The sequence below is a fragment of the Carassius gibelio genome, chromosome B20 (assembly GCF_023724105.1).
Source record: "Carassius gibelio isolate Cgi1373 ecotype wild population from Czech Republic chromosome B20, carGib1.2-hapl.c, whole genome shotgun sequence".
In the NCBI taxonomy this organism is placed as follows: Eukaryota; Metazoa; Chordata; class Actinopteri; order Cypriniformes; family Cyprinidae; genus Carassius; species Carassius gibelio.
The window spans coordinates 25,125,841-25,149,616 of record NC_068415.1 but is presented as its reverse complement, the minus strand read 5'-3'; the positions used below and the strand labels follow the sequence as shown (position 1 = coordinate 25,149,616).

General features: G+C 38.9%; 1 protein-coding gene across 5 annotated transcripts in view; it reads left to right on the top strand.

Annotated features, from left to right (window-relative positions):
- The window catches only part of LOC127984356 (lethal(3)malignant brain tumor-like protein 3), an 83,080-nt gene extending 64,895 nt beyond the window's left edge, over positions 1–18,185 (top strand). For 3 of the 5 annotated variants that reach the window (XM_052586998.1, XM_052586997.1, XM_052587000.1), the window contains 4 exons: positions 705–796; positions 10,397–10,629; positions 10,731–10,793; positions 16,886–18,185. In XM_052586998.1, the coding sequence (XP_052442958.1) occupies positions 705–796; positions 10,397–10,629; positions 10,731–10,793; positions 16,886–17,029 (532 nt within the window). In that variant the 3' untranslated portion in view covers positions 17,030–18,185. The remainder of the gene's footprint in view (positions 1–704; positions 797–10,396; positions 10,630–10,730; positions 10,794–16,885) is intronic. The other 2 variants (XM_052586999.1, XM_052587001.1) reach the window with 1 other exon arrangement.
- The last annotated feature ends 5,591 nt before the right edge of the window (positions 18,186–23,776 follow it).

The following is a 23,776-nucleotide window of genomic DNA, read 5'->3' as shown; positions in this document are numbered from 1 at the left end:
ATGCTTGACCATAATGTATAGCGTGCACAACGTGCATACACTTTGCTCATGTAATCTACACAGATGCAACAGTTATTTTTGCAAATCATTAATTGTTACACTAAAAAATATTAACACGTGAGATGACGGAAATCATTGTGGTGTGCCACGAAGATATGAAAAAATAGGCATAAATCTAACTTAACACAACTTCTCTGTCTTTCACTGCTCTTACAAGAACATCAGTCTCCTCGGCTGTGAACCGCTCCTGGCGTGCGCCTGGTAAATACGTCATAATAATAGCAATCCATAATGGAACTTGCGCACCTGCTTTTAAAGGGAATGTTGGATGACGCTCTGATTGGTTTATTTCACGTTACGCCCAAACCACACCTATGAATAATGAAGCTACTTCAGACCAACCCATTTTAGATTTGCGCCGGGCGCAAGAGCCATTTATCCCGCCGGGAAAATAGCAACAGCGCCGAGACCCACCCACAAAGTTACTTGCGCTTCGCGCTTTGACACTTGCGTTTCAGATCGTTAAAATAGGGCCCCTAGGGTGTTGTAGTCAGTTTGTAGTTTGCAAACTATACACTCTACATACAGCATAGTAAGAGTAGTATGGTAGTGCTCTGTGCTCTACTCTGAACAGAGTTGCTGTCACATATCCCATCTGCCTGTGTGTCTCGCTCTGATGATGTCATGATGATGTTCTCCCTCAGGGTTGGTCGACCCTGTAAAGTTCGGAAGGTGGAGGAGCTGCCACAGGAAGAGGAAGTGGAGAGTGAGGTGTCATCAGTCACCGAAACCAAAGGTAGATCTACACCACCCTCACTATGTGTTTATATTATATTTGGTGGGTGTGGGGATTGAAATGAAAACAAGAATTACAGTCTGTTTGACTGAATCACAATCAGATTTGTTGCAAAGTATGTTTACACACACAGGAAATGTATCTTCGTGACCGAAGCTTTAACAACTGCAGTAAACAATAATACACAGACAGGTGAATAAAGAGAGTAAAAGATAAATGGGCAGCGTTTTAAGAAATGTGGTGATAGTTACTGTAATCACTAATATACGGAGCCTGACATGACATTCAAGATAAAATAAATAAATTGTGCGCACAATCTACTAATTCGTTCCCTGAATGTTCTGAAATGATTTACTAATTCATTCTCTCGATTTATAAACAGTGTACACAATTTTATCAATCGAGGGAACGAAATAGTAAATTATGCGCATGATTTAGCCTACTTTTTTTCCTGCATGCCATGTGCGGGCTCCGTACTAATATAATAAAAGTATTGTAATAAAAATAAAATAAATAAGATGTTCAAAGTCTGAAAAATGACATGCCAATGAGGAAAAAACGTTCAGGACACCCACAAATCAAAGTTGGTTCTTCAGTGTTTATTTGGGGTAGTTGAGGTGCTATATAGGTTCTTTGTCTCATAATCATAGAGGAACCAATTTAAGTGCTCTGTAGCACCTATAAAGAACATGTCATGATTCTTTAGCGGTTCTTTGGGGTGGTTAATCTTTAAAAATATAGGTGCTATGTAGCACTTAAAGTGGTACCCCTATGATTACGACTCAAAGAACCACTTTTAGTGACTTAATTTATTTATTTTTAACTTAAGTAAACAAATTTCCCAATCTTGCTTCTGGTTTAAAGACATTTACTGTATATTAATATCAAGAAGGGGGCAAAGAGGTTTCATATACTAACATGAAAACATTCAGGAAGTACTGCAATGAAAAAGTGGTAAACTAGAAATAAGATCTAAATTAACTAGTTTAAAGTCAGAAATATTATTCACATCACTGAATCAACCTACAGTACATCTATACCAAGCAAAACAAATGTTTACGTGTTCACAGTAACAACTGCAGATTGTACAGTATGTGAAGAACACCCTCAAAATCGGTGTCTGAAGCATGAGAAACTCAGTGTTGTGATTCACAGATGAGCTGAAATCATTTTAGCTCATCACAACTGCTCTGTTTCTTTCTGTGATGACTCACTGCTTCTCTTTCTGCCTTCCTGTTTCTTGCTGTGTCCTTCCACAAGAATCGGTCTCTCCTTCTTCCTCTGTGGCTGGGTGTCTAAAGGTTTAGTGGCAGTCACTAATGAGGACGAGGGCTGGATTCAAACTGCAGGTCCTTTTTTCCTCAACTTAAAAGCTTTTTAACTCAGTCCGGTCACAAAGACAGTCTGAGTATAAAAGCCTCAGCTTCTGTGCTTGGATACATTGTAGGCGTCGCGAGTGGTAATCTACCGGGGCTTGAGCCATGCATAATTGTAACATGAGAAAAAATGAGGAGAACCCTGAAGATCTCAGTGGAGAAGTTTATTGCAGCATAGCAGTGACAAAGTAGAAAGAAGAAAAGTGGATTCACTTTTTATCAACATTTTTTGCATTTATTTATTTATCAGGTGCTTTTATTTGATGTGACTTGCAAATGAGGAATACAACATAAGTGTTTCACTCTGAGGAGGCAGTAATAGAGTAGTTCTGCATTACAAAGGTTTTTATTTTCATAAAAAGAAGAGAGGTGAAATGTGCATCCTCTTGGGCTCATTAAAGACCAAAAGAAATGCTGCATTTTGAGTCATTTGCTGAGTTTTGTTTGAGGATAACCGTACTAATACAGTATAGGGACGACGAGAGTCCAGACCAGGAGTTGTGTATAAAAAGACTTGATCTTCTTGATGAATGCAGATCAGTACGACTGGGCTGCAGGGCTTGTGGATGTGACTGTTGATGTGACTTGAGTAGTTACCCTGAAGGATCTACCTCACTCAGCAGCACAGCACAGTTGCTGTGATGTCCATGATTGGAGGATCTGGTGATTAATGTTGTCGCGAGCTGCCCACAGAATGAGGACAGACAGTTTAGAGGCAGCTCCTGCAAGCCTCTGGGATTGTGTGTAGGTTTAGAGTGGGTTTAAAGCAGTGGAGCTACCCAAGCCTGATTGAGGATTTAGACAGATGTGATGAAGATGTGTGTGAGTGTTGGACTGAACTTGCCAGGAGCAGGCGACTGTGTACATGTGTGAAAAGACTGATTTGTGTGCACATGGGTGTATTCTTGAATATGCATATGGTTAATCCAGCCCTACCCTGGAGTTAAACCAGACTAAGAGAGAGTAAATGGCTCTTCACCACTATGCAGTACATTCCCCATATTAAAAATAAAATGTTAAGCTTATATACTTTTTTTTTTTTTTTAGCACATAATCACAATTAAATGAGCCTGAGGGTGACCAAAAAATGAAAATTCTGATTGATAGTATTCTGTAATATTATCAATTTCACTGCACTGTCACTATCGGAAGGGGACTAAATTTTAACTAAAGTGAGTCACATAATGATACCATTATCTTCTTTTGAGCTGCTTTACAGCTAAATTGAATTTGTTTTATAATGCACTCAGTGCTGAGAATGAAAAAGCACAGCTACTCTTCCATCAATAAAACAATTATATGAAGCAAACACAGTACCTGACATCTGCACTCTCTTTGCTGCTTCATTTGTCTTTTTGAGTTTTGCTTGTGAGTTTACGCAATTTTTCATTGGAATACACTGGAATACATTAGAGCAGGGTGTCAAACTCAATTCCTGGAGGGCCAGAGCCCTGCAGAGTTTATCTTCAACACTGCTCCAACACACATACCATGTAGTTTTCAAATAAGCCTGGAGGACTTGATTAGTTGGGTCATGTGTGTTTAATAGGGATTGAATCTAAACTCTGCAGGAATTGAGTTTGACACCTCTGTATTAGAAGGTGATTTAGGAGAATTTGATCCAGGTCTAAAAGACTGCAAGAGCAAACCCAGTATTGCCACTTAGATATCTAGATGTATTCAACAGCATGTTTTTATGAATTCCCTTGAGGAAGTGCATTTATGACAGCTAATGACATGGATAGAGCCATTATCAGAGACGATTACAGTGTTTATATAACAGACATCAGATGGTGCCCACCGGCTATGTACTCCACTAATTAATGTCAGAAAGTGAGCAGCCATAGCCTCATAATTCTGTAGTGAATATTCAACCATTGAATTTCGCTGGCTCACCGCAGTGTCATTTAGAGAACTCTTTCAAACTAAAGTACAGACATGTTTTCTTGAGAAGTAATGAAGGAGTGTATATAAGGGTGCTGTCACACTTGATTCAAACACAAGTTTGATTGCTCCCCCTCCCCTATGGGCTTTTATTAAATAGGGCCACGGGTTTTTTATTAAATAACAAAACAAAAATAACTCTGAATACTCTGGGAAGGCAATGCAGGATAGGGCAGGGCAAGATGGAAGAAGAAACAACTAGAAATCAGCAGGACCTTAGGAACTAAATCAGTGTTGTGTTAAAGAAATCAGTAAAATATAAAACCTTAATTGTAAATTTTGAATCACCTTGATTTTTGAGATTTGTTCAAATCATTTTCCTCGTATTTCAAGTTTACTTGTTAAAAATCATACAAAATCGAGTCAGTCAAAAACAATCTGAAAAAAATCAAGATTTACAATTTTTGCCAAATCACCCAGCCCTACTGGCAAAGGCAATGCAGGATAGGACAAAACACAAGGCGATGTTATGGGGAGGGACCAGGATGGATCCATCAGATTGGTAGACCTAGTGGATGGCCAGGGTGGAGCTGGATGGATGGACCTGGGAGGCTCCAGTGGTGTTTTGATGGCCAATGGATGGCAGGATATAGCAGGACAGGACAAAACACAACTAAGAGCCAACAAGACCTTGGGAACATTAGTCCAAACTTTGACACCGAGACTAAACTTGACAGGAGTGGCAGATGGCTAGGGTGGTGCGATGTGATGTGGGGGGTTGGCAGTCCTGTTGGCAGCCAGGGTGGAGCCGGAGTGACTGACCATGGAGGCTCCTTTGGGTTGGGAACCCCAGTGGAGTGCCAGCGGGAGAGACCAGGATGCATCCAGGAGACAGGGAACCCGCACAGATGGCTAGGGTAAAGCCAGAGGAGGGGAGAACCTGGACGCCAGGGCTAGAATGGATTCTGGGACTTCCTCTGTGGCTGTGACAGGGAGAGCGGGGTGCAAAATAAAACATTAAACTGACATAGTGTGTCTTCCTTCCAAACAGTGTTAGGTAGATCATTCCAGAGCTAAATAGTAAAAGGATCTGCTGCCCACTGTTGATTTTGATATTTTAGGTGTAATAAAATTGCCAGAATTTTGAGAACGGAGCAGACGTGGAGAACTGCAATGCGATAAGAGCTCACTCAAGTACTGAGGTGCTAAACCATTCAGGGCTTTATAAGTAATTAGCAAGATTTGAAAATCTACAACAAATAGGGAGCAAGTGCAGTGTGGACAAAACACAACCCAAACACGCCCTTTTGTGGATGGCAAGGGTGGTGATGTGGGGAGGGATTACAGGTGCATTTCAATAAGTTAGAATGTCATGGAAAAGTTTTTTTATTTCAGTAATTCAATTCAAATTGTGAAACTTTTGTATTAAATTCAGTGCATACAGACTGAAGTAGTTTAAGTCTTTGGTTCTTTTAATTGTGATGATTTTTGCTCACATTTAACAAAATCTCAACAAATTAGAATACGTTTTAATATTAAACAATAGCCAACAATAGCCAAGAGAAAATAGATTCTCTCTGGGGTTCAGGTCTGGTGAGTTTGCTGGCCAACACCATGGTCATTTAACCAACTTTTGGTGCTTTGGTAGTGTGGGCAGGTGCCAAATCCTGCTGGAAAATGAAATCAGCAGAAGGAAGCTTGAAGTGCTACAAAATTTCTTTGTAAACGGGTGCAGTGACTTTGGTTTAAAAAAAACACACATTGGACCAACACCAGCAGATGACATTACCCCCCAAATCATCACAGACTGTGGAAACTTAACACTGGACTTCAAGAAACTTGGGCTATGAGCTTCTCCACCCTTCCTCCAGACTCTAGGACCTTGTTTTCTAAATTAAATACACAACTTGCTCTCATCTGAAAAGAGGACTTTGGACCACTGGACAACAGTCCCATCTTCTTCTCCTTAGCCCAGATAAGACGCCTCTGACGTTGTCTGTGGTTCAGTAAATCTCTTGACACGTCTGTGTGTGTTGCTCTTGATGCCTTGACCCCAGCCTCAGTCCATTCCTTGTGAAGTTCACTCAAATTCTTGAATTGATTTTGCTTGACAATTCTCATAAGGCTGCGGTACTCTCAGTTGGTTGTGCATCTTTTTCTTCCAAACTTTTTCCCTCCACTCAACTTTCGGTTAACATGCTTGGATACAGCACTCTGTGAACAGCCAGCTTCCTTGGCAATGAATGTTTGTGGCTTCCCCCCCTTGTGTAGGGTATAGGGCTGTAGCTATCGAATATTTTAGTAATCGATTATTCTACCAAAAATTCCATCGATTAATTGAGTAATCAGATAAAATGTGTTTTTGCTTAATTAAAGTGCAATATTAATTATGCAAGAGAAAATAAGACTCCTGGGTCTCTTAAAATTAACTAAGTTTCCTTTTTTAGAAAAAAAAATATATTTTTATTTTTTAAATGCACAGAATTCAATGCATTCATCAAAAATAAATATTTAATTATTATCCATTGTTTCTCTGTCTGTACTTGTACTGTGAACAATGACAAAGTTGAGAGAGGAATTAAGTGCATTTAAGTGCCATTCAGTTGGGGTTTTAAATAAAGCATTTTCTGAGATGCACATAAAACACATAAAACATTCATTTAATTTATTTTTTAATTATTGAAAATTAAGCAAACTTAACTTTTTGGTAAACAAAGGGGATTTACTATTAAAAATAAAACATGGAAGAAATGCTGTGTGATTAAACCTTAAAAACCTTTTAGTAGTAGGCTATGTACATTCTGCTGAACAAAAGTAATACATATCTGGTAAATACTTGTTTTTTTTAAACTAAACCAGACTTTTATTTTGACGGGTTGACGTACCTTCACAGTTCTGTGTATGTGATGTGACGCTAGTTTTACTCAAATCAAACGGTCAGATGCTCATGAAGTGACTGTCAGAGCAGTTCTGGAGATGTTGTTCGTGTGTTCACGTCCTTATTTAGTGAGACAGCAGACGCTGAAATCACCGTGAGCGTCACGCACGCTTCAGTTTGTGTAATAAAGGAAGATACTCTTCTGATCCATTCATTAACACAGACACGCAGAACATGCAGGATTAATATTTAAATAGATTGTCCCGACTTAATATTTACAGATATTAGTCCATATCATGATTTGATGTAAGTGCAATGACCTATTTTTAATTAATTAATTCCAAATTTGGCAAATTTCCATGCCATTCCGTGTTAAACTGTAAAATCCGTTTTTATGACTGGATTCCGCGATTCCCTCCGCGTTTTCTGCATCGCGGAAATCATAGGGTCTTAGTTGTGTTATGCCAGCTCTATATTGCAATGGACACAAGCCACGACGTTCTCTTTACGTTTGCACGCACCCTCAAATCAAAACACTGCTGACTCCTTGCAGTATGCGACTTCGGACGCAGAGCTTTTGTCTCCTTCCGCATTGTGGGTGACGCAAACTCGTGGTGTCACATTAAAAAAATCATTGCGAAAGAATCTGACGTGAGATTTAAAGTAAATTAAAAGAGGCTTCGAGGCAGAGGAATTTGCCTCAATTATTTTTTGTAATCGAGTTACTCGAGTTACTTGAGGAATCGTTTCAGCCCTAGTAGGGTATCTGGTGAGAGGAGAACTGACCCCCCAACTGAGCCTGGTTTCTCCCAAGGTTTTTTTCTCCATTCTGTCACCGATGGAGTTTCGGTTCCTTGCCGCTGTCGCCTCTGGCTTGCTTAGTTGGGGTCACTTCATCTACAGCGATATCATTGACTTGATTCCAAATAAATGCACAGACACTATTTAAACTGAACAGAGATGACATCACTGAATTCAATGATGAACTGCCTTTAACTATCATTTTGCATTATTGAGACACTGTTTTCCAAATGAATGTTGTTCAGTTGCTTTGACGCAATGTATTTTGTTTAAAGCGCTATATAAATAAAGGTGACTTGACTAGAGTGTCAATGATTGTCTTCTGGACAACTGTCAGATCAGTCTTCCCCATGATTGTGTAGCCTAGTGAACCAAACTGAGAGACCATTGATTAGCTGATTGGCATGTCACCATATTCTGATTTGTTGAGATAGTGAATTGGTGGGTTTTTGTTATTTGTGAGCCAAAATCATCACAATTAAAAGAACCAAAGACTTAAACTACTTCAGTATGTGTGCATTGAATTTATTTATTGCACCAGTTTTCCACAACATTATATTTTATTGAGATGCACCTGTATATACAGACTGACCTTGTCTCTGAATCGAATTGTTCTTTATTGCTATTGTATTGAGAAAACTGTGTTCTGTTTCTTTTTGTTTGCACTTCAAAGAAGGGCTCTGTCAGAGTGAATTAGCCATGAAAAGCAGACAGCGGTGAAGGGTGTTATCTCAGTGTTTGTCCTCCGGCACGGCGCACAACAGCTCGTCAATGCTGTACACGCAACTCTAAAGTGGACTGTGATCCAGTTCTACCAATATCTGTTGAGAACGTGACGCTCTCTGGGTGAATTTAAAAGGCTTTTTGTACTCTTGAAGGGCACTGCTGGAAGTCCACTCTATTCATAGGGAGCTTCTGAACAAAAGTGAAAAGAGCAACGTCAACCAGAAGTGTACAAAAGAAGGTTTTTTTAATTATTATTTTATTATCAAGATGCCGTTTCCAGGGGAATTTACTTTTACTTGGGATTAAAAAGGCCTTAAATTTCTCTTGTGCACTATTTGTTTAACAAACATCACTCAGTTAAACTGGTACATTTTTTTAGCACAGCCCTAACATCTAGTTAACAAAGCTAAACAGAGTTGCCCTTTGTGTAATAAGTTACAGAAACTGTTAAACGCACCAACTTAAATAATAAAATACACTTACCGGTTGTGGTCTATAAACAACGCCTTCTCCAGACAAAGAGGGAACCGCTCCATCTTTCAAGAATTATCTTTGTGTGAATCCGGCATTAAACTGATTGAGATTGAGAAAGTTGTCCTCAGCAAAATGAGCTGCACATAGTTTTACATGTGGATTATAATTTTCAGGAACCAAGTTAAACATAAATTGTAAGGCTAAACAAAGGTGATCGGACTCCAGGATGAAAGTAACAGCGTTTCGAAGACATGGAGACAAACACACTCTCCTCCTCCTCTACGCAACAAGGCCACGCCCCCTTTTGTGTATTCCTGTGGGGGTTAGTCAAAAAACTGTTTTAGTGACGTCATTACTACAGGAACTAGAGAGATGTAGTCCAAACGGGTCGTTTTTTGTAGAACGAATTCTGTTAAATAAAATATCTCGCTTGGCATTGAACTTTGAGCTTTAGAATTTTACAGATATTATTTATACTCTAACAACAACATTACACACTAACTAAAGTTTAAAACATGGGATCACGAAGAATGGAACCTTTGATAAATTCTGATGCTTTTCTTCAAAGGGACTTACAATAATAAGTGAGAGTTGGCCTGCAACGTACATGTTTGTGCTTTTTGTGCTTTGTGCACAATATTTTGCCAACCAATTATGTATAGTATATCGTTACCCTATTGGGTATTGTCAGCATTAATGGATGTTAATTATTAATATCTTTCATATTTAACTGTGCCTAAATCTGTAATAATGCTAGCATTTTCCTCAAAGATGCAACAAAAACAGTGCATTATAAAAAAAAGGTTAAATTCATTACTTGACAAAAGGAAAACAACCTTTGTTACAAAGCAACCTTATAATAAACCTACTTCAGCTCTGGATTCACCTTGTTAGCCAATGTGCAAATGTTCACCTAGTGGTTAAAATCAAGCCTTTGTTATGTTGCTGTTAATTTCTGTGGGCTTTAGATGATGTAATGTGCATTACAGTTGTCTGTGTTACTTTATACTGCAGATTTATCTATATTTGTTTCAGCCTGTACCCCATACACCTTTCTCATACTGAACCAATTACTCAAATCTATCGGTTGCTGTATTTCTCTGTTATCTATGTTCCAACCAGAGTTTTAATATCTTACCAGTATTGCAGAGGTTAACCCTGTATTATAATATTTTTTATTTTTTTTTGCCTAGCTTCAAATGTAATATTTATCTGCTGCTGTATGTTCCTAGCACATACAACAGTTGTTTTTAGTGTGTGTTAATTTGTTTGGACACAATAGTTTTATATTTATCAGACACTACATATAATAATGATTTTCTTATGGATGTCAACTAGAAATATTATCATATTCCTAATAAATGCAATAGTATAATTTCCCTATATATTCCAAAGTGTTGTCTGCTGTATGATGATGCTCGGTTTACTAAGGAATTGACTCTCTCTCTCTCTCTCTCTCAGAGCTGACTCTACAGCAGGCTTTGCACCAGTCTGTGTTCATGCCGTGTTCTAGCCCATCTCCCAGCATGCCTCACTGCTGGGATCAGCACAGCAAGCTCCTTCCAACAGTGGCAGGCATCACGGCCAGTAAAGTGGCAGCGTGGAGCGTGGATGAGGTACACAGAGCTCCTGTGTGCATCTGCATTTCCCACTCGCTATTCAGATTCAGGACAATTATGCTTTGTTTATTTAATGCAAGTTTTATTTATTTTTTATTTATTTTTTTAGATCAGTTTATTTGTTGTGGCCTCGGTTAACTTCAGCTCTTCCTCTAATCCTCATTGTTATTCTGCAGGTGATCGAGTTTATCCAAGGACTTCCAGGCTGCAAGGAGCAAGTGCGCACCTTCAGAGAGGAGGTAAATTATTCCCTTTAATCACGAGTGAAATCAGAAAGACTGAAACCTGTGGGACATATTTAACAAGTCTTCCATCATGAGGTTTGGCAGCCGGAGTAACTGAAGCATTTTAGGAACAGAATATAATGCATAAGGAAGAGAGCATGGGGCATGATGGGATATGTGAGGAGATCTCATTGAAACCATTTATAGGCATGTCAAGTCATCCCACGTCACAGCATCATGCTTGTTTACTGCTAACAAGAATGTTAAAGAGCCCAGAGGGCTGCTGCTTTAAATACTTCTGCTCTCGGAGCTGCTGTCTGTCTGCTCTTCTGCTCTTATTCCCCATCTCTCTCTCCTCGTGTTCACTTCTGTGTCTTGTCCTGTGTTTTCTTATTATATGTGCAAATGGGAGCTGCATTAATGAGTCCTGTCATACATTGTAAATGTCTCATAGCACTGGTGAACATTATTCTACTTTGTGCTCTTTTATATTATGAAACAGTTTGTTAAAAAAATTATTTAATTATGTAATCCTGGTATCACAGACTTGCTCTCTCGTTTCATACAAATGCAGTTGATGCCTTTTTGTGACAGTTGTTTTGTACAATATAATGGATTATAAGATAACTAACAAACTGGTACGATTTCTTCTTCAGCTGCTTTCTTTACGGAAGTTTTGCGTTCAAATAATTTAATTCAGAATCAAGTAGCCGTGTAATAAGTGGGATAATGTACATCCCGCTGGTTGCCATCGCTGAATAACCCCCTTCAGTGTGATAAAAGTGCTGATCACCCTGTCAGGGGTTATTCTGCCATAACATCCAGCTGGATGTACATTATCCCTCACTGAATACATAATTAATTTTCAGTGGAAATCCAGTGGTGTAAAAATGGTGTAACAAGGCACTTTCAGGGTGAACAGATCTGCTTATGATAATCTTATTATAATGGGAGGATGGAGTTTGTAATTTCAAGGAGCAGATGCAGTGCACATCACTTTTACACAGGATAGTGTAATTGTACAGTATATCCAATGCAAAGACCGAGATGTGGAAACTGCTAAGATTCTGCCATGCTGTTGATAGCATGGTACATGTATCTGTGTGGCCATGGATTTGAGCTGCTACTGCTGCTGTGACGTCAATACCCAGAAGACTAATTCACCATGGGTTCCCTCCAGAGCTTCCTATGGGTTTTTATAATAGTGTTTTTTAGTTTATCAATAAAACAAGGTCTGAGGTAAATATAAATTAAAGGGGTTTTTAAGATTCCCTTTCTCTTTGTAGTGTTACAGACTGTTCGTGAATAGATAAGATCCCTAAGGTTGCAAAGACTAAAATCTCAAATAGAGAGAGATATTTTATCAAAGTTAAGACTCGCCCACACCCTTCTAAATTGCCTCATTTAAACACGCCCCCACATCTCTACATCACAGTGTAGGAAGATTTGCATAACACCGCCCAAATGTTCACACAAAGAAAGAAGACATACTTTTTATTCTCACCATAGTATTGTTGCCTTTGAGATGGTGTTTGTTTCCAAATATGGTAAGGGGCGTAACATTTCTATCATGTTTTAGATGTTCGGCCAATCACAACGCACTGGATAGATGGCCAATCAGAGCACACCTCGCTTTTCAGAATGATTAGCTTTGTAAAAATCGATATGTTTCACAATTGCAGGGCATAGAGGAGAAACAATAATGTTGGGTGTGTGGAAAATAATGTGTTTTTTAATCATATTACATTACATCAAATACTAGCATTGTCATATAATCCCCAATATTTAGACGTTTCACAGTACACTAAAGCAGGGCTCACACCGTGCAGTTTTCAGTAGTCCGTTAGGATTGTTGCTTGTTGGGCTCCACGTCTGGGGTTTTACATTATCAACCTGTACACGTTCAGTGACTGTGAGCTGCATTGCACGCGGGGCTGTAATGTTGGCAATCATTAAAAGTATATGAATGGCGGCAGTAGAGAATGGGAATTAATTTGTGCCCCCACAGTTTTCTTAACAAATGTATTTATTTAAACTGTTAATGGACACTTAATTGGAGGAGCATGGGCCATCTGCAGAGCACATAAAGTTGTGTCCCATTTGCACAGATCAATCAGCGTCTAACTTGAAGCAGTGTACAGAAGCTAGCCTATGCCATCAAAGTAGGCTACTGCAAGAGATGATGATAGATGATAGTTTATTCACGATTTACCAGACTTAACAAACTTTTTTTTTTTTTTTTGCTATAGCGTATTGTGTCAGGTTTATGAGCATGTCATGTTAAAAATAGCATGCATACGAAAGCCATTGCTTGCTTTCATGATCACAGATTGCATTACCCTTCTGCTCAGGAAGTAGGGAGCAAAGAACACTGTGTAGGGACCATGTCAGTCAGTACACAGTTTGTGCACATACAGTAGCTCTCTTCTAACGAGCTGGTTTTCTGAATCGTCTGTTAAGTAAGAGAGACATGCAAAATATGCAGAGTGTTGGTAATGTTACATGAAGACTGGAATTGAGTAATGTTGTATCAACACATATCACCCTAATATGACCCTCTGTGAGGCAGCTCTGAAATTAATATTATTGTGAAAGCACTACACCAAATATATTTTACTTGACTTAAATGGAGCAAATACAATTTATCATAAGGAGTTGCTGAACAATAAATCAAAGGAGCATTGTTTTATGAACATGGAGAGTGAACGTAACGAGCTGTATCACATAATATTTCCAAATGTGTTTTTGTGCATTATTCCTGGCGTGAACACTTTGAAGCGGAAATTTTTATCGTAATGGCCTTTAATCGGCTGAAGTTGAACATGGCAAACTAGTGATCAAAGACTACAGATTTAAGCCTAGGATTCTAGGAATCTTTTGGATTTTCAAAAATAGCCTCAGACAACCAAATCGTGGCCGAAATCGTACAGTGTGAGGCTGTGAGCCGGGCTTTACACACACCCATACTGAAAACACACATTTTGATTTTGGAGCAGTTATGTTTATTTAAAAAAAAACATATGTAAGTTATAAGTAACTACATAAGAACATTTGGGAGTTGAGTTTGTTTAATTTACGTTGACATCAAAAAATCTGTTTCTGTTTATCACAGACCTCATTTTACACATAAATTAGACAAAACCCCATTATAAAAGCCCAGAGGAACATCTTAAGGAAACCTGCGGTTAATTAGTATTATTATTAGTTTAAGATAACCTTGCTCAAAAACTTGCGTTTGAATGGTCATTGGCAAATTATTTAACTATAAATAACGTACTAAGCTGTGAGTCAGAAGCCCAGACTGTCTTTGCAAATTTTGAACTGCCCCACTTTATAGAAACAGACACCGGCATAGTAGTCTCCTCTCACAGGAAACAGTCCTCGTTCTCCATAAAATGTGCTCCACACATCTTAATATTTGGGTAGAACTGTTCTGGAACAGTGTTGAAATTCAACTGCTGAAATTCAACCACTGATTTTTATTCGTGTCCTCTTTTGGAACGGCAAACTAAGTAGTTTCGCTTTCACAATGAAACACACAGTGACTCCACGACATGGCGCCAGCGGCAAAAGAGAGAATCAAAGTTACACCTTCTTTCTTTGTGTGAACATTTGGGCGGCTTTATGCAAAACTTCCCACATCGTGATGTAGAGAAGTGGGGGTGTGTTTAAATGAGCCGTTTTGGGGGTGGTGGTTGACTTTAATAAAGAATATCTCTTTGGATATGACGCTTTAGTCTTTGCAACTTTACAGATCTTCTTTATGAACCAAGAGCTTACAATACTTCAAAGAGAAAGGAAAACTTGAAATCACATCATATGACCCCTTTAATTATATAAACTTTAATACATTTCAGAATTAACACACATTTGTCATTCTGACATTATAATAAAGTGGTGCCTAAATTCACTTGTAGCATTTAACATTTTTTGTGTGTTTATTTACACAGATTATAATTTGAATATTGTCCAATTATTGTTTAGCATCCATAACATTAAATAATTATCAACTTCTTGTATCAGACAGAATTTTAATATGTGCATCTGTAATTATCTGATATTTTAGATTGTGTCCATTAAGATCAAAATACGAAGAGACAATAATCAAATGACATGAAGCACCTTTCATTTATGCAGTATTTTAATTGCTGGATTATACAAATCAATACATTATTATTAGTTGAAATATGACATTTTCCACTGTATTTCAATATTTCATATTTTCAAATACAGTATTGTTCAAAATAATAGCAGTACAATGTGACTAACCAGAATAATCAAGGTTTTTCGTATATTTTTTATTGCTACGTGGCAAACAAGTTACCAGTAGGTTCAGTAGATTCTCAGAAAACAAATGAGACCCAGCATTCATGATATGCACGCTCTTAAGGCTGTGCAATTGGGCAATTAGTTGAATTAGTTGAAAGGGGTGTGTTCAAAAAAATAGCAGTGTGGCATTCAATCACTGAGGTCATCAATTTTGTGAAGAAACAGGTGTGAATCAGGTGGCCCCTATTTAAGGATGAAGCCAACACTTGTTGAACATGCATTTGAAAGCTGAGGAAAATGGGTCGTTCAAGACATTGTTCAGAAGAACAGCGTACTTTGATTAAAAAGTTGATTAGAGAGGGGAAAACCTATAAAGAGGTGCAAAAAATGATAGGCTGTTCAGCTAAAATGATCTCCAATGCCTTAAAATGGAGAGCAAAACCAGAGAGACGTGGAAGAAAACGGAAGACAACCATCAAAATGGATAGAAGAATAACCAGAATGGCAAAGGCTCAGCCAATGATCACCTCCAGGATGATCAAAGACAGTCTGGAGTTACCTGTAAGTACTGTGACAGTTAGAAGACGTCTGTGGGAAGCTAATCTATTTTCAAGAATCCCCCGCAAAGTCCCTCTGTTAAAAAAAAGGCATGTGCAGAAGAGGTTACAATTTGCCAAAGAACACATCAACTGGCCTAAAGAGAAATGGAGGAACATTTTGTGGACTGATGAGAGTAAAATTGTTCTTTTTGGGTCCAAGGGCCACAGGCAGTTTGTGAGACGACCCCCAAACTCTGAATTCAAGCCACAGTACACAGTGAAGACAGTGAAGCATGGAGGTGCAAGCATCATGATATGGGCATGTTTCTCCTACTATGGTGTTGGGCCTATTTATCGCATACCAGGGATCATGGATCAGTTTGCATATGTTAAAATACTTGAAGAGGTCATGTTGCCCTATGCTGAAGAGGACATGCCCTTGAAATGGTTGTTTCAACAAGACAATGACCCAAAACACACTAGTAAACGGGCAAAGTCTTGGTTCCAAACCAACAAAATTAATGTTATGGAGTGGCCAGCCCAATCTCCAGACCTTAATCCAATTGAGAACTTGTGGGGTGATATCAAAAATGCTGTTTCTGAAGCAAAACCAAGAAATGTGAATGAATTGTGGAATGTTGTTAAAGAATCATGGAGTGGAATAACAGCTGAGAGGTGCCACAAGTTGGTTGACTCCATGCCACACAGATGTCAAGCAGTTTTAAAAAACTGTGGTCATATAACTAAATATTAGTTTAGTGATTCACAGGATTGCTAAATCCCAGAAAAAAAAAAAATGTTTGTACAAAATAGTTTTGAGTTTGTACAGTCAAAGGTAGACACTGCTATTTTTTTGAACACACCCCTTTCAACTAATTGCCCAATTGCACAGCCTTAAGAGCGTGCATATCATGAATGCTGGGTCTCATTTGTTTTCTGAGAATCTACTGAACCTACTGGTAACTTGTTTGCCACGTAGCAATAAAAAATATACTAAAAACCTTGATTATTCTGGTTAGTCACATTGTACTGCTATTATTTTGAACAATACTGTATATATGATGATATAAAAATCCCCAAATTTCATACAATGCCAAATGTCTGTTTGTGATCAGAAATGAGATGTTTGTTCTGTCGCATGGATTTCATCAAGCAGTAGTTCAGGACATTCGGTTTAAACACTGTTGTAGAGCAAGACACCTGGAAATTACACTGAATCAAAGAATTACACAGGAAATACATCCTCTTCTCTGACAGCTGTGTATGTTTATCTGCTGATTTTTTGTTGTTTGGTTTCAGCAAATTGATGGCGAGGCCTTCCTGTTATTGACTCAGGTGGACCTGGTGAAGATCCTCAGCATTAAACTGGGCCCGGCTCTCAAAATATACAACTCCATATTAATGTTTAAAACCACGGAAAAGTCTGCCTGCAATGAACTCTGACCAGACAGACCGACAGCCAAGGGAGTTCACAACTGCTTCAGTCAAAGGGCTCATCATGAAGATTCATACAGTACACACCACACTATTATACATGACCAACACGATGTAGATAATGTCTGAATGAGCAGGTTAAACACATATAACGACATTCATAATTCTGACATTCAGAGTCCCTGCGCTGTCAGTAATAATCATATTTTTACGCACTTATTAACTCACTTGATGATTTCATGTAGTTGGCTTACATCATAGTGTTGGTGAGAATGTACATTTTACTGAGGGGTTATGGGAGCTAAATTCAGGTGCTAAACGAATGCAACTACATGCACTGAAGAGCCGCTCAATATCTGCTTTTGACTCTCGTTGTTTCCGTTACAACTCCTTTAATTTATAGCTATAGATAATTAAAGTTTTTGGAAAGGGTTCTGGGTGGAGGACTAGCAGAATGGAGTTGAATATCAGAGCATTAGATAAACATACAGATCCTCTTAGATTTTTTGTTATGCCATATTAATGCATCATGCCACAGCCCTTCATTACGGTTACAGTAGCGGTTAGGGTAGCGCTCTTACTTTATTTGTTTTGATACAATGGATGTAGAAATGGAGAACGGAGAGTAAAACTACACTCAAGGCACGAATAATAATTGTGAGAGCCATATTGGTATTTTGTAACAGAATGTAACTTAATATTAAGAATGCCTTCATGTGCACAGTGTAAAAAGAAAAGTGTCATTTTTCATTAATGTACAGACGGGAGTATTGATATTATTTCTGTTGCTTAGGTGTGCAGCATTAAAAATACATGAACTTTCCATCTATTTAAGTTTAATACTTTGACTATTTAAAAAAACAATGTGCTGAAGACTTCATTGTGGACATGTATGTTGACAAACGTAGTTTGTGTTGAAATATTGATTTTACTCACATTTTAAAATAAATAAACTCACTGCACTCTGCTGTATGATTTCCCATATTCAAAACTCATTTATCATGTCAATTTTCTTCATGCCAAGAGAGCATATAATGAACTGTTTGGGGATTTAAAATTTTGATATAAAATGTGTAAATAAGCAATGGTTTAGAGTGTAAGTGCAGAAACCAGTGGATGACTAAACTTCACTGTAATTCATTTGTGAATAAACTATCTGATTGAATGGTCTTCATCAACACAATTGTCTTTTTAATGATTTTACATCATTGATATTACAATGAGCCATTTATTTTATTTCTGGTTTATTATTTGATAACATTTGCATATCATAATTCAGTTTACCTCTTTATTTTTTGATGTCTGTTTCAATATAGTGGGTATTGTTTTAAACACTGGTTGTGTGATTATACTGTATGCATGAATGCCTTGATGGGTTTTGGCAAATCTACTGCATTTGCCTAAATATGCACCATGTAACAGAGCAAACTGAATTTCTTTTATAAATGAAATTATACTTAAAGGGGGGGTGAAATGCTATTTCATGCATACTGAGTTTTTTACACTGTTAAAGAGTTGGATTCCCATGCTAAACATGGACAAAGTTTCAAAAATTAAGTTGTATGTTTGAAGGAGCATTTCTGCTCCAAAAATACTCCTTCCGTTTTGTCACAAGTTTCAGAAAGTTTTTTTCGAGTATGGCTCTGTGTAACTTAGCTATCGGCGTGTAAGCACATCAAGTAAACAACATGCGATGTTGGCATCAAACTGCACTTTCCACATGTACAGCTTAAAAAAAAAAAAAAAAGATGACATAAAGTGGAACTTAGTCATTTTCCAAAACCGCTAAGCAAATATATACAGTTTCAGTACATACCACATAGAGACGCATTTGCTGATGCTGCTCTTGTTAAATTTCAGCCTCTGGATCTGTGTCACAGCTTCCACATGCTCTCAACTCAAAAGCCTACTGGCGCTCGTGATTCTTTAGCTCCGCCCACACGTCACGCATCTAGGCGCTCGTGTTTTTCCGGGAAAAATCGGTACAGACTATCTTTCTCTTATAAATATAATAAAACTAAAGACTTTTTGGTGTTATGAAGGATGCAGTACTACTCTATAGGTACTCAAGATTAACAGGACATTAATCAGGAATTTCACCCCCCCTTTAAAAAAAATTAACTACTTGCAGATGGTGGTAAATGTCTTTATGAGTTGATTCATTCAAACGGCTGATTCATTGAGGAATTCCGTAAACGTCTCTCTCTTTGTGTCGAAAAGAACACAAGTGCAAATGTGATTTTATAAAGTTCAGTTCATTGAATGAGAAGTTAATATTGTGCAAAATGTAAAAACTATATTGCGCGTTTTGTTAACTTTTGCTAGTGAAAATATTACCTGTAAAGCCACAGCAGAACTGATGTGCATCTCTGAGCAACACATTGTTTCGTTTTTGAATGAATCCACGTTTTGAACGAATCGTGTGAACTAATGATTCAGTAGCCCATTAAATTAGCATTTGTGTAATAATTGCTCTAGCTGCTGGTGTGATATCTCTTTTCATATGGTATAAGTATGAGACAAAAACTAAAACAAGGGGCTTTTTTGCATACAGCATAACTGCATTTGTGGAGTTGTTATCCTGCATCATACAGTATTTGTCAGCAGTCAACTGTATGAAATGTAAGATGACAGGTCTGGAGGTGGGGCCAGTGTGTTAACTGCATTAACATATTTAATCATGTTATTTTCTCACAACTAATTAAGTTAACATATAAACACATAAACTTTACAGCCCTAATATATATAGGTGGGCTCTGTAGTGGACTTGTAGAATAGCAAACTCTGGAATGAACTCATGGATTAGAGTGGGCTCTGGAGTGGACTGGAGAAAACTCATTAGAACTCATTGGAATTAACTGATAGACGAGTGTGATCGGGAGTAAACTCATAGACCTGAGTAGGCTCTGTAGTGGACTTGCAGAGCTACGAGACTGGAGCAGGTTCATGAGTGGACTCTGAGGGCTCCCGGACTGGAATGGGTTCATGAGTGGACTCTGAGGGCTCCTGGACTGGAGTGGACTCTATGACAACAGGAGTGGAGTTAGCTGCCCTCCTCCTTCTTGACCCTCACTTGTGAGACAAAAACAGTAAAGTTCACAGGAGGGGAGGAATGTTGATCAGTGCTGGCTTGAGATGAGCTACATCACCCGTCTCTACCAATGAGAGTATTTGGGATGGGCCTAAGACTGCAGCAGCGCTAACATGAAGCGCCATACGTGGGAAATCGTCTCGGATATGTATGGTAACCCTCGTTCCCCGAGGAGGGAATGGAGAAATGAGTCAGAAGTGATTCTGATGAATGGGGATTGCTTGCGAGAGCCTCTCTACTCCGAGTGAAATAAAACGAGCATCAAGAGTCAAGAGGCATTTATTTGTCATTGCATAGTTAACACTTGGGAAAACTGGGCATTGAAATGCTTGTGACGAGGCTCAGACATACAGGGACAATAACAAGACATAAGAGATAGACGTACATGGAGAGCACTGAGTTTCTTGAGTGACTACAGTGCCCATAGACACAAAGACATGGACAGAGCATTATATGCAGTAACAGGTACAATAAAGGTAATCAGTGTTTAGAGTTATAGTGTACATAAGAAGTCCTGAGGTAATATTATGATTACTGTGGTAGAACGGTGTCTAAAATGTCATTGTAGAATGACGTAGAGCTACATGGAGGAAAATTAAAGTGGCAGTGCAGATGCAATAAATAAACTTAAGAGCAGCACACATTCAGATGTATTCCTGAGTAGAGCAATGTCCAAAAGTCATTATACAGTGTCACAGAGTAACATGAAGGAATATTTAAAAAAGTGGCAGTGCAAGTACAATGAAAGTAAACAATAGAGCAGCATGTACAGTATTGTTCAAAATAATAGCAGTACAATGTGACTAACCAGAATAATCAAGGTTTTTCGTATATTTTTTTATTGCTACGTGGCAAACAAGTTACCAGTAGGTTCAGTAGATTCTCAGAAAACAAATGAGACCCAGCATTCATGATATGCACGGTCTTAAGGCTGTGCAATTGGGCAATTAGTTGAATTAGTTGAAAGGGGTGTTCAAAAAAATAGCAGTGTGGCATTCAATCACTGAGGTCATCAATTTTGTGAAGAAACAGGTGTGAATCAGGTGGCCCCTATTTAAGGATGAAGCCAACACTTGTTGAACATGCATTTGAAAGCTGAGGAAAATGGGTCGTTCAAGACATTGTTCAGAAGAACAGCATACTTTGATTAAAAAGTTGATTAGAGAGGGGAAAACCTATAAAGAGGTGCAAAAAATGATAGGCTGTTCAGCTAAAATGATCTCCAATGCCTTAAAATGGAGAGCAAAACCAGAGAGACGTGGAATAAAATGGAAGACAACCATCAAAATGGATAGAAGAATAACCAGAATGGCAAAGGCTCAGCCAATGATCACCTCCAGGATGATCAAAGACAGTCTGGAGTTACCTGTAAGTTCTGTGACAGTTAGAAGACGTCTGTGTGAAGTTAATCTATTTTCAAGAATCCCCCGCAAAGTCCCTCTGTTAAAAAAAAGGCATGTGCAGAAGAGGTTACAATTTGCCAAAGAACACATCAACTGGCCTAAAGAGAAATGGAGGAACATTTTGTGGACTGATGAGAGTAAAATTGTTCTTTTTGGGTCCAAGGGCCACAGGCAGTTTGTGAGACGACCCCCAAACTCTGAATTCAAGCCACAGTACACAGTGAAGACAGTGAAGCATGGAGGTGCAAGCATCATGATATGGGCATGTTTCTCCTACTATGGTGTTGGGCCTATTTATCGCATACCAGGGATCATGGATCAGTTTGCATATGTTAAAATACTTGAAGAGGCCATGTTGCCCTATGCTGAAGAGGACATGCCCTTGAAATGGTTGTTTCAACAAGACAATGACCCAAAACACACTAGTAAACGGGCAAAGTCTTGGTTCCAAACCAACAAAATTAATGTTATGGAGTGGCCAGCCCAATCTCCAGACCTTAATCCAATTGAGAACTTGTGGGGTGATATCAAAAATGCTGTTTCTGAAGCAAAACCAAGAAATGTGAATGAATTGTGGAATGTTGTTAAAGAATCATGGAGTGGAATAACAGCTGAGAGGTGCCACAAGTTGGTTGACTCCATGCCACACAGATGTCAAGCAGTTTTAAAAAACTGTGGTCATACAAATAAATATTAGTTTAGTGATTCACAGGATTGCTAAATCCCAGAAAAAAAAAATGTTTGTACAAAATAGTTTTGAGTTTGTACAGTCAAAGGTAGACACTGCTATTTTTTTGAACACACCCCTTTCAACTAATTGCCCAATTGCACAGCCTTAAGAGCGTGCATATCATGAATGCTGGGTCTTGTTTGTTTTCTGACAATCTACTGAACCTACTGGTAACTTGTTTGCCACGTAGCAATAAAAAATATACTAAAAACCTTGATTATTCTGGTTAGTCACATTGTACTGCTATTATTTTGAACAATACTGTATTCCTGTGTTTTTTTCATATGCATATTGTCATGTGATAATTGCACCAGCTGTTGTGCATCACAGCGCAAATATATAACAAGCAGCAGGTGCATACGCATACTTGTTTTTCTGCTGAGGAGCTGGACCTGTGACTGGCTGTACAGCAGAAGCTCAGCAACCATGGTGAGGGGACTCGCGTCTTCGTTCCCTCCTCAGAGAATGAGGATTACCATACGTAACCGGGCTATAAGCAGAATAGGTCAATCACTTCTGTTCCGCAAGGCCTATTCAGTGTGACCTTGGATAACGCTGGGAAAACATGCCCTTGGGAAAGGGAACGCTGTGGAAGCCACGTCCTACCCCGGAGAGAGGCACTGTGACGGTACACATATGGACTAGCCAAGCAGGATCGTACAACATATGGCAATCTCTGGGGTGGTTCCAGCCTAGTTACAGGGGGGAAAGAACACCAGCACAGATGACAGAGTGGGCTCTGTCGAAGGAAAGACTGATCATGGAAGAATACACATATGAGGTTGCCACAAGGACCGCTACATATGGACACCCAGCCTAACACAGGTTCCACAACGCATACGAGCGTAGGCCTGGTGTCAGACGCTCTGCCACGTCTGACTGCCACAAGGGTGATGGAGGACCTCACAGTCAAGTCAAGTCACTTTTATTTATATAGCGCTTTAAACAAAATACTGTACATTGCCTCAAAGCAACTGAACAACATTCATTAGGAAAACAATGTCAATAATGCAAAATGACAGTTAAAGGCAGTTCATCATTGAATTCAGTGATGTCATCTATGTTCAGTTTAAATAGTGTCTGTGCATTCATTTGCAATCAAGTCAACAATATTGATGTAGATGAAGTGACCCCAACTAAGCAAGCAAGAGGCGACAGCGGCAAGGAACCTTGGGAAAACCAGGCTCAGTTGGGGGGCCAGTTCTCCTCTGACCAGATGAAACCAGTAGTTCAATTCCAGGCTGCAGCAAAGTCACATTGTGCAGAAGGAATCGTTTCCTGTGGTTTTGTCCTGATGGTCGTCTGAGACAAGGTCTATACAGGGGATCTGTATCTGGGGCTCTAGATGTCCTGGTCTCCGCTGTCTTTCAGGGATGTAGAGGTCCTTTCTAGGTGCCGATCCACCATCTGGTTTGGATACGTATTGGATCCGGGTGACTGCAGTGACCCTCTGATCTGGGTACGGACTGGATCTGGTGGCTATGGTGACTATGGGAATAAGAGAGAAACAGACTAATATTAGCATGGATGCC